The sequence below is a fragment of the Macrobrachium rosenbergii genome, chromosome 12 (assembly GCF_040412425.1).
Source record: "Macrobrachium rosenbergii isolate ZJJX-2024 chromosome 12, ASM4041242v1, whole genome shotgun sequence".
Classification (NCBI taxonomy): Eukaryota; Metazoa; Arthropoda; class Malacostraca; order Decapoda; family Palaemonidae; genus Macrobrachium; species Macrobrachium rosenbergii.
The window spans coordinates 13,735,470-13,752,560 of record NC_089752.1 but is presented as its reverse complement, the minus strand read 5'-3'; the positions used below and the strand labels follow the sequence as shown (position 1 = coordinate 13,752,560).

General features: G+C 34.6%; 1 protein-coding gene across 1 annotated transcript in view; it reads right to left on the bottom strand.

The window, feature by feature from the left end:
• Positions 1 to 17,091, bottom strand: part of ninaC (STKc_myosinIII_N_like and MYSc_Myo21 domain-containing protein ninaC) — a 93,762-nt gene that overhangs the window by 20,540 nt on the left and 56,131 nt on the right. Inside the window, exons 22-25 of the mRNA XM_067113540.1 lie at positions 14,086 to 14,363; positions 10,857 to 11,006; positions 10,378 to 10,460; positions 4,299 to 4,316 (exon numbers count right to left, since the gene is read on the bottom strand). Coding sequence (XP_066969641.1) covers positions 4,299 to 4,316; positions 10,378 to 10,460; positions 10,857 to 11,006; positions 14,086 to 14,363 — 529 coding nt within the window. The remainder of the gene's footprint in view (positions 1 to 4,298; positions 4,317 to 10,377; positions 10,461 to 10,856; positions 11,007 to 14,085; positions 14,364 to 17,091) is intronic.

Here is a 17,091-nt window from a genome sequence, read left to right as displayed (position 1 = left end):
TTACAGCTGCTGATCACTAGCTACTGTTCCCCAAAGTTCATATTCTCTTTCCTTTCCTGACATTCAACTGTAATTATTCTACGCCTGTATTTTCGAAGAGCAAAAACCATCTTAGCATGTTGGTTTGCAAATAATGAAGGTTGACTGTCCCTGAAATATGAAAATTCGGTGACTTAATTTTAAAATACCTTTAAATGTATGTCGTTTCAATGTACCATCACCGGAGTGAAATTATTATTATTATTATTATTATTATTATTATTATTTCACAGACACCACTATTCTCCACTCCATGGAACGCCCGGAGGTTCTGTTCTTAAATGAGAGGTAAAACTGGAGAATGGAAGAGCAAAAGAAGTTGGACAGCTAATTACGAAGACATCCGGAAGGAGTTCATGTAAAGGGAAAGTCAGACAGCGGCAAAGAACCATTAGTACCTTAAATACAGTGTGCCTCATGAGGCAAACTGTAAGCGGTACTCCCTACGGAGAGAAAACTAGAAATAGCGTGAGTCACCTTTAGATACCTCCGAAGTGTCTTCATCGTCAAGCACGATGTAGCCTGAATTCTGACTTCCGATACTGTTGTTGCGATAGACACTCACGCGTATTTTGTTGCTTGGTTTTTCGTTTCTCTTATTATTATTATTATCATTATTATTATTATTATTATTATTATTGTTTTTAACAGGCGCTTTTTCTATATCATCGAGGTCGAACGATTCGGTGTTCCGACGAACCAATTTCTTTTGAGCATAATAGGTGTATTCGTAGTTGTTGTTGACGGGTTTTACGTCGTCAAGGTTGATCTCTTGCATGGAGTCCAAGTCCGCCACCATTGTTGCTGATTCTGATTTACAAGTTGCAATTAAGCGGTCGTCGCCAAAGAAAAGTCTTTGATTTCAGACGTCTCCTGATGTTTGACAACACTGAAATCCACTTTGGCCGGAAAGCAACAACAACCCACAGAGAAGCACGAACTGATATCAGCGCTGAAGTCTCCAGTGCAAAAACCCCGACTGTTGCGACAGCAGCGCGACCCGCCACAAAACATCGATGAAGCCTCTCAAAGTTATTTTTGCACGGCCGACCTTTGTGGCGTTAGGTAATCGTTATCTCCTCTTCTCTTTCGCCGTGTGACTGGCAGGGTCAAGGTGTTTGGGGTTACGTAATCATGAGCTACAACTTCGCAATGATAACGTGACCAGTTCCTCGGATTCGCTTTGTGGTAGTTTGCCTTCGACCCAACTGATCATTAGGATACATACTTTTGCGATCCCTAATTTGCATGTTGCATAGTTTGCTTACTGAAAGAATGATAGTTGTAAGGGTCAGCAGGGTCGTGGATATAGCCGACATAAGGAGACTGGGACACAAAAAAGGGGATTTTTCAGCTTTTATACAATGGAATATAAAATTTAGGCCAATTTTGGAACCTATGAAGTCATTCAACGCTGAAAAGCAAATTGAGAAAAAGGTTTGAAAGGTGTAACTGGAGGAAAACCTCGCAGTTGCACTATGAAACAATTGATAAGAAAGGGTGGAAAGTAAGATGAAAGAAAGAGAATAAGAACGGAGGTACAGTACAAGGAATAAAAGGGGTTACATCTAGGGGCCGAAGGGACGCTGCAAAGAACCTTAGCTGGAACTCCGACAGAGTAGGAAATGAAAATTTACTTGTAACCGCAACATTTTCAACTTTATGACAGCCTCTTTTGGATGACAGAATGTGGAATTTCACAGCCAAAATATTCAAGACATGTTGCGCCTGACTCATTCACAGTTCCGAGAGAGAACGGAACTCATACTTTTGCCAGACACTTGCATCATCATCATCATCATTACCCTCACATTTCTCATCACTATTTTCTTCATTCATTAACTGTTGTTCCTCTTGGAATAGGATAACCAAATGGTCATCCTTATTAACTTACATAGAAAACACCGATGATGATGATATAGCATTTCTACACGGAACATTCAACCCGATCACTAAGGTTTTGTCAAGAAATGTGGTAAACCTACTTCATATCTTTTTCGGGGGTCATGCGTTCATGAAAATTTAGATGGGGTAATGTAACCGGTGTAAATTCGATAATATCAAAAGGTATATAAGTGACAAATAACGTTGTTCATTCCCACGCAGAGTTATTACTTAATTACGTTCAACTTGATTAACATAAACAGAGTTACGCCCAAAGTCCCCAACTGCACTTGAAAGCTAAAATAATAAACATGAAAAAAGTTGGCTGCAAAAGCTATTTACAAGAGACTGGCATTTGGCTTTGTAAGGCCTCTCTCGTCCGGTTCCTGAAAACTGATCAAGAGGGGACCTTGTAAAGTATATATAGTGTGTAGAAAGCAAAAGAGAAGGACACGGATATGGCTTCGCAACAGCACTGATATGAAGAACGTATGACGATTACCCAAGTATTGAACTCATTCTTTATAAGGCTGTATTAGCTTCTAACAACAGACTGAAATCAAATTATCATCGAACGTTATATAACTTATTTCAAAATAATAAGACTCCACGTTTGTGTGAGTTGAGTTATCCGGTCAGTAATTATATGTTTGGATTCCGGAAGACAACCTATCACTGATATTACTGATTAAAATGTAATTATAATGAAATGAAGAGTTGTAGCTGTGTGAACTAGCCTGATTTATTTCTCATGCACTAAACAATAGACTAGTCTGATTTATTTCTCATGCACTATGCAATATACTGGTCTGATTTATTTCTTATGCACACTATGGCAATATACTGGTCTGATTTATTCATCATGCACTATGCAGTTTATATATTAGTTCGATTTATTCTCATCATGCATTGGTCAATGCAATATATCAGTCTGATTTATTTCATGCACACTCCCAATACACTATGCAATACAATATATTAGTCTGATTTATTTCTCGCACTATGCAATATATTAGTTCTGATTTATTTCTCATGCACTATGCAATATACTAGTCTGATTTATTTCTCATGCACTATGCAATACACTAGTCTGATTTATTTCTCATGCACTATGCAATATATTAAAGTCTGATTTATTTCTCATGCACTATGCAATATATTAGTCTGATTTATTTCTCATACTATGCAATATACTAGTTCGATTTTATTTTATTTGCAATATATTATGCACTGTGTCAATATACTAGTACTAGTCTGATTTATTTCTCATGCACTATGCAATATATTAGTCTGATTTTATTTCATGCAATTTTCATGCACTATGCAGTATAAGTCTGATATTTCTCATGCACTATGCAATATATTAGTCGATTTATTATGCAATCATGCACTATGCACATGCAATTAGTCTGATTTATTTCTCATGCACTATGCAATATATCTCAGTCTGATTTATTTCATGCACTATGCAATATACTGGTCTGAGATTACTCATGATTTATTTCATTTCTCACCACTATGCAATATACTAGTCTGATTTATTTCAGTTATTTCTCATGCACTATGCAATATACTAGTCTGATTTATTTCTCATGCACTATGTCTATTTATTTCTCCTTTTACTATGCAATATATTGGTCTGATTTATATATTAGTCTGATTTATTTTTCATGCATTTTTTCTGCAATATACTAGTCTGATTTTATTTTTCAACTGCACTATGCAATATATTAGTCTGATTTATTCTCATGCAATAGCAGTCTATTTTCTGCTTTTGTAATATACTAGTTCGATTTATTTCTCATGCACTATGTAATATTACTAGTCGATTTATTTTTCATGCACTATGCAATACACTAGTCTGATTTATTTCTCATGCACTTTTGTAATATACTGGTCTGATTTATTTCTCACACTATGCAATATACTAGTCGATTTATTTCTCATGCACAATATACTGTCAATATTTTAGTCTGATTTATTCTCATGCACTATGTAATATACATACTTTTGTAATATACGATTGATTACTCATGCATTTATGCAATATATACTAGTCTGATTTATTATCAATACAAGTACTATGCAAGTCTATATTAGCTTGATTTATTTTTCATGCACTATGCAAGTCTGATTATTAGCTGGTCTAATTTATTTCTCATGCACTATGTAATATACTAGTCTGATTTATTTCTCATGCACTATGCAATATATTAGTCTTATTTATTTCTCATGCACTATGCAATATATTAGTCTGATTTATTTCGCGCACTATGCAATATATTAGTAGTCTGATTTATTTCTCATACTGCTTTTTGTAGCCTGCTGGTCTGATTTATTTCTCATGCTATGCATTATGTTAAGCTGAGTTTAACTCTTTTCTTTGATATAGTCTGATTTGTTCTCATGCACTATGTAATATACTGGTCTGATTTATTTCTCATGCACTATGCAATACACTAGTCAGTTGTTTCTCATACACTATGCAATATTATTAGTTTATTTCTCATACTATACCAATATATTGCCTGATTTATTTCTCATACTATAATATATTATTAGCCTGATTTGGTTCTCATGCACTATGCAATACACTAGTCTGATTTATTTCTCTTTTCTCTGTGTCTCTAGTCGATTTATTTCTCATGGACCCATGCAATATATTAGCCTGATTTATTTCTCATGCACTATGCAATATAATAGCTGATTTATTTCTCATGCACTATAAAATATACTAGTCTGATTTATTTCTCATGCACTATGCAATATATTAGTCTGATTTATTTCTCATGCACTATGCAATATACTGGTCTGATTTATTTCTTATGCACTATGCAATATACTAGTCTGATTTATTTCTCATGCACTATGCAATATACTAGTCTGATTTATTTACCATGCACTATGCAATATACTAGTCTGATTTATTTCTCATGCACTATGCAATATATTAGTCTGATTTACTTCTCATGCACTTTTGTAATATACTGGTCTGATTTATTTCTCATGCACTATGCAATATACTAGTCTGATTTATTTCTCATGCACTATGCAATATACTAGTCTGATTTATTTACCATGCACTATGCAATACACTAGTCTGATTTATTTCTCATGTACTATGCAATATACTAGTCTGATTTATTTCTCATGCACTATGCAATATACTGGTATGATTTATTTCTCATGCACTATGCAATATATTAGTCTGATTATTTTTCATGCACTATGCAATACACTAGTCTGATTTATTTCTCATGCACTATGCAATATACTAGTCTGATTTATTTCTCATGCACTATGCAATATATTAGCCTGATTTATTTCTCATGCACTATGCAATATACTAGTCTGATTTATTTCTCATGCACTATGCAATATACTGGTATGATTTATTTCTCATGCACTATGCAATATATTAGTCTAATTTATTTTTCATGCACTATGCAATACACTAGTCTGATTTATTTCTCATGCACTTTTGTAATATACTGGTCTGATTTATTTCTCATGCACTATGCAATATATTAGCCTGATTTATTTCTCATGCACTGTGCAATATATTAGTCTGATTTATTTCTCATGCACTATGTAATATACTGGTCTGATTTATTTCTCATGCACTATGCAATACACTAGTCTGATTTATTTCTCATGCACTATGTAATATATTAGTCTGATTTATTTCTCATGCACTATGCAATATATTAGCCTGATTTATTTCTCATGCACTATGCAATATATTAGCCTGATTTAGTTCTCATGCACTATGCAATACACTAGTCTGATTTATTTCTCATGCACTATGTAATATATTAGTCTGATTTATTTCTCATGGACTATGCAATATATTAGCCTGATTTATTTCTCATGCACTATGCAATATATTAGCCTGATTTATTTCTCATGCACTATGCAATACACTAGTCTGATTTATTTCTCATGCACTATGTAATATATTAGTCTGATTTATTTCTCATGCACTATGCAATATATTAGCCTGATTTATTTCTCATGCACTATGTAATATATTGGTCTGATTTATTTCTCATGCACTATGCAATATATTAGACTGATTTATTTCTCATGCACTATGCAATATATTAGTCTAATTTATTTCTCATGCACTATGCAATATATTAGGCTGATTTATTTCTCATGCACTATGCAATATACTAGTCTGATTTATTTCTCACGCACTATGCAATATATTAGTTTGATTTATTTCTCATGCACTATGCAATATACTAGTCTGATTTATTTCTCATGCACTATGCAATATACTAGTCTGATTTATTTCTCATGCACTATGCAATGTATTAGTCTGAATTATTTCTCATTCACTATGCAATATATTAGCCTAATTTATTTCTCATGCACTATGCAATATGCTAGTCTGATTTATTTCTCATGCACTATGCAATATTTTAGTCTGATTTATTTCTCATGCACTATGTAATATACTGGTCTGATTGATTTCTCATGCACTATGCAATATATTAGTCTGATTTATTTCTCATGCACTATGCAATATATTAGTCTGATTTATTTCTCATGCACTATGCAATATTTTAGTCTGATTTATTTCTCATGCACTATGCAATATTTTAGTCTGATTTATTTCTCATGCACTATGTAATATATTAGTCTGATTTATTTCTCATGCACTATGCAATATACTAGTCTGATTTATTTCTCATGCACTATGCAATATATTAGTCTGATTCATTTCTCATGCACTATGCAATATATTAGTCTGATTTATTTCTCATGCACTATGCAAAATATTAGCTTGATTTATTTCTCATGCACTACGCAATATATTAGCCTGATTTATTTCTCATGCACTATGCAATATATTAGCCTGATTTATTTCTCATGCACTGTGCAATATATTAGTCTGATTTATTTCTCATGCACTATGCAATACACTAGTCTGATTTATTTCTCATGCACTATGCAATATACTAGTCTGATTTATTTCTCATGCACTATGCAATATACTAGTCTGATTTATTTCTCATGCACTATGCAATATACTAGTCTGATTTACTTCTCATGCACTATGCAATACATTAGTTTGATTTATTTCTCATGCACTATGCAATATACTAGTCTGATTTATTTCTCATGCACTATGCAATATATTAGCCTGATTTATTTCTCATGCACTATGCAATATATTAGCCTGATTTATTTCTCATGCACTATGTAATATACTGGTCTGATTTCTTTCTCATGCACTATGCAATATATTAGCCTGATTTATTTCTCATGCATTATGCAATATATTAGTCTGATTTATTTCTCATGCATTATGCAATATATTAGCCTGATTTGTTTCTCATGCACTATGCAATATACTGGTCTGATTTATTTCTCATGCACTATGCAATATATTAGCCTGATTTATTTCTCATGCACTATGTAATATACTGGTCTGATTTATTTCTCATGCACTATGCAATATATTAGTCTAATTTATTTCTCATGCACTATGCAATATACTGGTCTCATTTATTTCTCATGCACTATGCAATTTATTAGTCTGATTTATTTCTCATGCACTATATAATACACTAGCCTGATTTATGTCTCATGCACTATGCAATACACTTGTCTGATTTATTTCTCATGATCTATGCAATATGTTAGTCTGATTTATTTCTCATGCACTATGCAATACACTAGTCTGATTTATTTTTCCAACATAACTTTGTAAAGCACTTGAATAACCAATTTATTATATGGGTGGCATGATATTCATGGCCACAGATTTACACCGCTGACAAAATGTTTTTGAATACTACCCTTAAAATGTTCACCGAATTGTTTCCTTTCAGTCTAATTTACAGTTCTAGTTTTCCGGATATAAAAAAATATGATCACTCCGAGGGAGGTACACAAGGATGATCGACCGTTAGGTGGGTCAAGGATAATTGCGGGGCATTCCACACACAACAAAAAAAACATGGTATTAACCACTGTTGTGCTGATCATAATGGCGTCGATGGCCTTTTTCCCTGTAAAGCTAGTTTACACAAATTATTCTAACAAGCCTCAGATCTTAATGAGAGAGGAGGGTGACAAGATACCGTGAAGCCCTAACTGTTGAAACAGATCGAAATCAGGTCGCCTGAATGATTCTGTAAACTGGTGTTTCGACTCTTTGACAGTTGGAAAGGCAGGTTAAAGGAGGGTAAAATGATCAAATTATCATCACAGGAAAAATAAAGTAAATCCAGCATGCTAATGGCAGTCTCAGTTCATGACAGGAGGACAAACAAAATACAACATAAAAGGGCTCACTATTTACGAGTCAAATTGTACTCAACGGATATTTATTCCGTCAGACTCAATCTCTGTAAACGCGGAAGTTTTATCGGCCAGAAACTGTTAATTTTCGTGGCCCGAAAGAAGTTTTCCGGGTAAAAGGGAGACTTCTTTGAAGAAGCAATGATTAAATTTGGTTATCAAACTCTAAGGTAATGAAATGTAAGGTTTCGGTATCTTAATTAATTAATTGCTGGGAGTTTTCTGGTTTCGGTATCTTCGGCTTGGAACTTGACACAGGGCTGACCAATCCATTTTGCCATATATTAAATTCAGATTCGACTAGATATATGCCTAAATCTCTCTTGAATTTTTCAATGACTTAATAAATGGTTATGTTATCAGTTTTGCGCACTTATTCACGAACGTATATTGGCATTCCTTTTCACCGAGTGTACGTGAAATAACTAACAAGTTTGAGTGTTCAGAATATCTCTCAATTCGTTTCATGGGCCAAGGTTACACCGCCTGGTATGGCTGCAGAAGAAAGTTCTCAGACAAGAGGAAGAAGGGTAGACTATCTCATTCTACACATTACGCAATCTGACCTTACACCTCCTCTGGAACTTTGCATGTAACTTACGAAAACAGGAAATCTATACCAAGCATATTTTGGAGGTAAAACTCGATAAACACACAATGAGAAGAAAAATATAAATTGGCCGACATACAAAAATAGATCCTCCCGACGGAAGAAATCAGGCCCAACAGAAGGGCTTGCACTATACAAGCTCAAGAAATGTGTGGCCAGAGTTGCTGACTGGAGAACTGGCAACTGAAAAGTAAAGCCCGAGAAATATCTTTATTTATGTTTGCATGCTGTGTTAGAAACCGCGGGTTTTTAACTGAAAGCTGACACACAATTCCAGCCTCGTGAATAACTCGAGACTGTGCTGAATGACTTGGTTTACGAGAAGATTCTGTTTGGTAGCCAACGACAATCATACAAAAATTCATACTTATATTAACCTTTCCGTTCAATTACATTTAATAACCGAAAGTTTTATTCAGATTCCACATGGATCTTACAAGTTCGCTTTACTTTCATTCAAGGATGTGTTCACGTAATGCAACGTTACGCCTATAATCGATTAAATGGCTAACAAATTAAGCGAGTTTTCCAGTATTTCTGATTAAGATATTTAATTTTTAGAGGTAGAAGGGTACAATGCAAGAAATCGAATTACCATCAAGGATAAATTAAGAGAGATAAAATGAATTTATGCTCCTAGGCCATTTGAGGTTCCAATAAAAATTATACATTACCCAAAATTACAAAGGACAGAGAAACAATATTAATTATATGGACGTCTTTGAAAACGTATATAATCCTATCGTTACGAGTACCAAAACTCAGCACGCAGATTAATGGTTTTACATTTAACTGCTCAAATGGGCATCACCCTTCTATATCGGCATATCACTGCGTAAGAAGTAAGCCAAGGAGAGCAGACATGCTGTAAGAAAAGCTATAGCCTGGAGCACATGTACATATACAAAAAAACTTGCTTAACTAATCCTTAAAAGCTTGCATACAGCAACAGTAATTAAGTGTTGCAAACATTTTTAATATATTTTACCTGAGCCAAGGGGGGTAGAGGTGTTTTACCATATATTATCAAGTTTAACTTTCCCTTTTCTATGACATATTAATGTCAGAACTCCTTGTTGCAACCCACTTAGTTAACACGAAGAATTGTCTACAAAGCCAAATGTCCTGCTATCATAAGATACACAAGAATAAAAATAAAAAGTAAGAAATAACTCCCTAATAGATTATAATTCTGCCGTAGTTATCTAACTGACAGTCTATCTACCTATCTATATACATATATGCATACATATGCATGTGTATATACATACATACATGCATGTACACACGCACACACACACATACATATGTGTATGCATACATACATACATACATACATACACATATATATATATATATATATATATATATATATATATATATATATATATATATATATATATATATATATATATATATATATATGTATGCATATATATACATATATACATGTGTGTGTGTATCGCCTTAAGATATTGACTACGGAACTTACTTTCTTCCTCAGGCTTGCCCTCCCTTTCCCTGGCCGCCTTTCGCCTTCTTCTTCCTCTGCATGTACGCCCTCATCAGAGCCTGAATCTTCACGATCTTCTTAACGCTCGTCTCATAAAGTCTGCGGGAAGAATAAATGAGAAGGCGTACAATAATCCAGACATATAAACAGAAAATAAAATAATCTTATCCCAAGTCGATGACTTGAGTGCTCAGTTGAATTAAATAGCACGCTAATGAGGAATTTATGAATACTAAGTTCACAGTATGATGGCGTAAAATATACAACTGGAAGGCCAGTGTTTTGAAAAGTTGGAAAACCTCAGAATAAGTGTTTTCTGTGAGAAATTTGAAAAATATGCAACTCACATGAGACTAGCACGCAAAAAGATAACTTGACTGTAAATCCAATGTCTTCCACAGTTGGAAAACTTCAAGAGAGGAATCACACTGGAAACACCTTTTAAAATACAGTCAGCAAGACTAAATAATTTACTGGCAACAGAGCCATTCTCACCTGCTCAAGAACTCCTCGTTGTAGAACTTGAGGAAGACCTTGTCTTTGCCAATGGCCCATCCCTCCATCTTGAGTCGGACCAGAAGAAGTCTGGCGTTGTCTTTCGTCAAGTCCACCGTCTCGTCGAATTCGAAGGCCAGGAACTGGTACCTGGAAGATGATATATAAATCCCTATAATTATTTTCTTCATACATATATTCCGGATGCTTGTTGCCTAAGGAAAGAATGGCAGGAATGAATGACGCTCCATTTAACGAAATTTATTATGAGGAAAGATAAACGAGATTAATTTGTTTACTGGGATGGACTAGTTATCATTATTATTCAGAAGATGAAACCTATTCATATGGAACAGGCCAACAGGGACCACTGACTTGAAATTCAAGCTTCCAAAGAATATGGTGTTCGTTAGGAAGAAGTAAGAGGAGGTAAAGGGACATACAGAAAGAGATCTCGCTTATTAAACAAGAAAAAAATCAATGAATAAATAGATAAAAATGTATTAAAATGCAAGGATAATAGTATTAGGGTGTTACTACATTGCATCTTCTCTCGAACTTTTGAAATTCCAATTACACGACATCCTCAGGGAAATTGTTCCACAGTCCAACGGTGTGAGGAATAAAGGACCTCCGGAACTGGGAAGTTCTACAAAGGCACATTTACTGCATAATGGTGCTGCTGTTCAGCAAATCTGGTTGCTCTCGGCAGGAAAAGGGGATCAGGGATCAATTGAGAATGTGAAAAATCTCTGTTAAAATATAGCTTATAGAAAATTGGCAAACAGAGACCATCCGTCGATGGCCCAAGTCATTCTTTATATCATTAATGGGGTATACAAACTATAATCACATGAATAAAGAACAATTCTCAAGTGTTGGTTCGATTTTACATATATGTTCATCTCTTCATTCAACGTGAGCATTGTAATTTACAACTGATAACAATTGGCATTTATATAAGTAGTTTAAGTGAAATCATTAGAAAGATATACAACGATAATTGTCCTGAGTATGAAAGCCTACTGATGTTCTTGAAATATTATATATGAAATATTAAAATTATAAGTGAAAAGGGTGTAAGACCTAATTTATGTACCTTAAAGGCCATTTCAAGAGTACGAACAACACACACACACATATATATATATATATATATATATATATATATATATATATATATATATATATATATATATATATATATATATATATATATATATATATATATATATATATACACATGTGTGTGTGTGTGCGTATGAACATTAGGGTGTTTTCCATCGCCGGGGTTAGCTTTAAAAAAAAATGGTCATTCCCGCATTCATACTTTAACTGCCGAATCATTGATAGATCCCATGTGCACAAAATTTCCACGAGAGTATATAAGGAGCAAACGGATGAAATAAGGTCTAGGGTTAAAGCCACGTAGGAGGAAGGTCACATGATGAGAACGGAGGATTTATGGGAACAATGGGTAAGAAGAGGGAACAAAAATAGTTAATTTTAGGATGATGAAATCAGAGGTTTACGAAAGGAAAAGAGATTATCTGAGCTGCAATTGCATGACCGAAGAGCAGAACCAGTGAAGATATACAAAGAGGGTGGATGCCGTAGTTAAGTTTTGGAAAACAAATTGGCAAGTTATAAAAGCAAGAATTCGGGGAGAGTAATTGGTTCTACAGTGATGCAAATGGAGAGATAAAGGTGAATGAGCAAACAGATCCCCGAATAAAAGACATGAATAGAAAGATGTTATGTCAAGTGAATACCAACCAGGTTCACTGGGTGACAAAAGGAGGGAAAGCAGGCTGAAGAAACGACAGACACCAAGAAGTTACGGGGTGTCAAGTCAGATGCTGTGGCACAGTGTGGATAGTGTGGTGAAGTAGCTGATCTGGATTTGTAAGCTATGTCTGCATGAGGGAAAGGTTCTGAAGGAATAGGTGGGAATAATTGTTCCATTAGATAAAAGCACATGTAATAGAGGAGACTGTAACAAATAAAGGGACATAATATTGCTTAGTATACCCGGGGGAAGTGTATGGTAAAATTTTAACTGAGAACATAAGTGAGATGACAGAAGGACTGAGGGTGGATGGAATGAGTGGGCTATACATGAACCTACACTTATGAGAGAATCTAAAATAGGTTATGTGGCCGGTGTTGAGATGCATGGCGTAAAACATAAGTTCCTGATAGTGATAAGTTTCTATGAGGGAAGGGATGCATGTACTGTATTAGACAGAATATACAGACAGGGAAGTGACTGGTTTAGGGTAAAAGTGGGCTTGAGACAAGGATGTGTTTGTCTCCAAGGCAAGGTTAGCATCTCCATGGATGAAGTAATGCAAGAGGATTAAGAGAAGAAATTATACGTAGTTGCAAAGCTGTGGGATAAGAAAATGAACTGCACCTGGTGTGTGGAATACTTGGGGATAGTCAAGAGAACCTGCAGAAACTAGTGAGAGTATTTGAAAGTATTTGCAAAGGTTAAAGTTGAGTAAACGTGAGCAAAAGTGAGATTATGAGGATAAATGACAACCGAAGAAATAGAACAATGAATTTTAATATGGATGGTGGCAGAATGGAAGCAACAGATTCCAGTAGGATGCAAGAAGTGGGAAGATACAAAATAGGTGAAGTAAGGTAGTTAGCAAGGTGCGTGCAAAAGATCTGGAAGACTTTGAGTGTTTAAGGAAGCCAAGATGGGAATGCACGAAGGGATTATTGAGCCAACCCTCATTTTTGAAAGGAAAGTCTGGATTTCGAATAAAAAAAAAAAAAGTTAAAGCTGTTGAGATATTTTGTATGCTTGGTATATGCAGAGTATAAAGAACTTCAAGGGTAACAAATGACTGAAAGGATAAAACATGAGAAGATACGTAAAAGATTATGATAAAACTGTCAGCGCTGAAGAAAGGATGCATAAGTGTTTTGAGAAGGCTTGGTCACGTGAAAAGAATGAAGAATGAAATATTGGTGAAAAGAGTGTATGATCCAGATGTGTCAGGGGGGAGGAGTGGAAGACCTAGAAGTGCTGGGTAGATAGAGTGAAAGGGGTAATTCAGGACGAATGGGATTGCGCAAAATAAAGATGAATGGCGCTGCGTGAAGGGAGAGTTCGACGCACTGTTGATGAGCCTCTGTGTTGGTGAATGAAGTGACTAATGCTGTGGAAGATACCTGCATTGCTACAATCTTTTTTACCTTTCAAAAGCAAACTCACCGCCTTAAGAATTCCTGATAAGGAATCCTGTGTGAGAATCCTTGCTGTCTGATCCTGATGGTGTCGCAAACGGCGTGGTACTTCACTTGATGCTTGATCATGTCTCGATCAAAGATCGACTCCGAATTGTCCATGTTGGAGCGGATGCAACGGACGAAGTGAGGCTGCGAATTGGTCAGTTTGTAGAGGAGTTCGATTAGGGAGTAGCGGAAGGTCATTCCCCAAGTCTGCACGTGGCGGGTCTGTGACATCTGCCCTCTGGATTTGGTGTTGAAGCGCTGTTGGGGAGTTCAGGGAGTGAATGCTACTTCAGATCATTCAGAGCAGTGAGTTCAGAAAATGAAATGAAATGACCCGTAATAAAATACGAGGAATTCGGAAATGAAAATAAGCGAATTGTCCTCAATTTGACGAATGTAAATTCAAGGAACGAAATTAAATGTTGTAGTAAAACTCTCAATTGAAGCAGTGAGTTGAGGGAATAAAATAGGATTAACTTTATTAAAAGTTACTTTGCAAAAGTTCAGGTAATTAAATTATAGGAGCTGTACTTTAATAACAATTTGCAAATGCGAGTGCAGGGAATAAAATAAAATTAATTCCATACTTATTTTTCATAATTTACGAAAATGAGTTCAGGTAATGAAATAAAACGGACAATACTGAAATTTACAAAGGACTTCAGCGAACAAAATAAAATGAGTTATATTGAAATCGATAATTTATAAAAGGTACGGTGAGTTCAGGTTGCAAAATACTACAGGCTGTGCTATATTATGATAATGCAAATTCACGAAGTATAATTTACTACAAGCTGTGCTATAATATGATAATGCAAATTCACGAAGTATAATTTACTACAAGCTGTGCTATAATATGATAATGCAAATTCATGAAGTATAATTAACTGTGAAAAAGTGCAGGCACTGAAATACTGTAACATGATCTCCATTAAAACAATTTGGAAATCAGCTCTGGGAAAGTAATAAATCACTTGTACCAAAACTGATCCTCTAGACGAGTACAGACTAAAAAATAAGCCATGCTTAAATAGGTAACTTTGTCAATGGGGGTTTTGGGATTAAAACCAAATGAGTGATACTGAAGTAATCATTTAAACACTGGAAATGATGAAATTAACACTATAATGTTGGAAATGACGACTCACACACTATAATGTTGGAAATGACGACTCACATACTATAATGTTGGAAATGACGACTCACACACTATAATGTTGGAAATGACGACTCACACATTATAATGCTGGAAATGAAGACTAACACACTATAATGTTGGAAATGACGACTCGCACACTATAATACTGGAAATGACGACTCACACACTATAATGTTGGAAATGATGAATTAAACACTATAATGTTGGAAATTACGACTTAAACACTATGATGTTGGAAGTGACGACTTACACACAATAGTGTTAATGTTAGGAATGATGACTTCAACACTATTATGTTGGAAATGATGAATTAAACACTATAATGTTGTAAATCATGAATTAAACATTATTATGATGGAAATGAAGAATTAAACAATAATGTCGGAATTGATGATTTAAAAACTATAATGCTGGAAATGATAACTAAAACTCTATAATGTTGGAAATGACGAATTAAACATTATAATGTTGGAAATGATGACTTAACCACTATAATGTTGTAAATGATGACTTTTACACTATAATTTTGGAAATGATGACTTACATACTATAATGTTGGAAATGATGACTTAAGCACTATAATGTTGGAAATGATGGTTTAAGCACTATATTGTTAGAAATGATGACTTAAACACCTTAATGTTGGAAAAATGATGACAAGCAGTATCATGTTGGAAACGACGACTTAAGACACTGTAATGTTGGAAATGATGAATTAATTGCTATCATGTTGGAAATGATGAATTAATTGCTATCATGTTGGAAATGATGACTTATACACTATAACGTTGGAAATGATGAATTAAACACTATAATTTTGGATATAAACATTTGAATACTATAATGTTGGAAATGATGACTTAAACACTATATTGTTGGAAATGACTTTAATACTAAAATGTTGGAAATGATGACTTATGCACTTTAATGTTGGAAATGATGACTTTAACACTATATATAATCTTGAAAATGAAAAGTTGAACACTACAATGTTAGAAATGATGACTTCAACAATATCATGATGGAAATGATGACTTAAACAATATCATGTTGGAAATGCTGACGCAAACACTATAATATTGGAAATGTCTTAAGCAATATAATGTTGGAAATGATGGCTGAAGCACTATAATGTAGGAAATGATGGCTGAAGCACTATAATGTTGGAAATGATGGCTGATGCACTATAATGTTGGAAATGATGGCTGAAGCACCATAATGTTGGAAGTGATGGATGAAGCACTATAATGTTGGAAATGATGGCTGAAGTACCATAATGTTGGAAGTGATGGCTGAAGCACCATAATGTTGGAAATGATGGCTGAAGCACCATGATGTTGGAAGTGATGGCTGAAGCACTAATGTTGGAAGAGCATTGTGAGGAAAATGACGTTGAATTTCAACAGCCGCTCTCATCCGAGAGTTATTTCGAAATAAGACGAAATCATGAAACGCTTTAGCAGGTGTTACAATCTTTACTGAATTGCAGAACATTCTCAAGTGGAATATGAGATGGTACAATAATAATACTACAAGTATTCCAGTATTAAAGTATATGAATAGGTATAAGGAAACAAACACAGAAAACTATGGGTATTAAGCTTTAGAATCAGCAATTTTTTTGTACTCGAGTTCAGATCTACAGAGAATAATTTACAAAGCATCAATATTGCGTAAAATGGTTTCTCGCCAACTCAATATCCGTAAGATAATCTAACATGAGACTAGATTTAATTTTACCCTTACTCAAAGTCATCTCATTCGACATCATAAGTAAACACATTTTTAAGAAAGCCGCCCTAAAAAATTTAGGGGTTCCCCTCCATC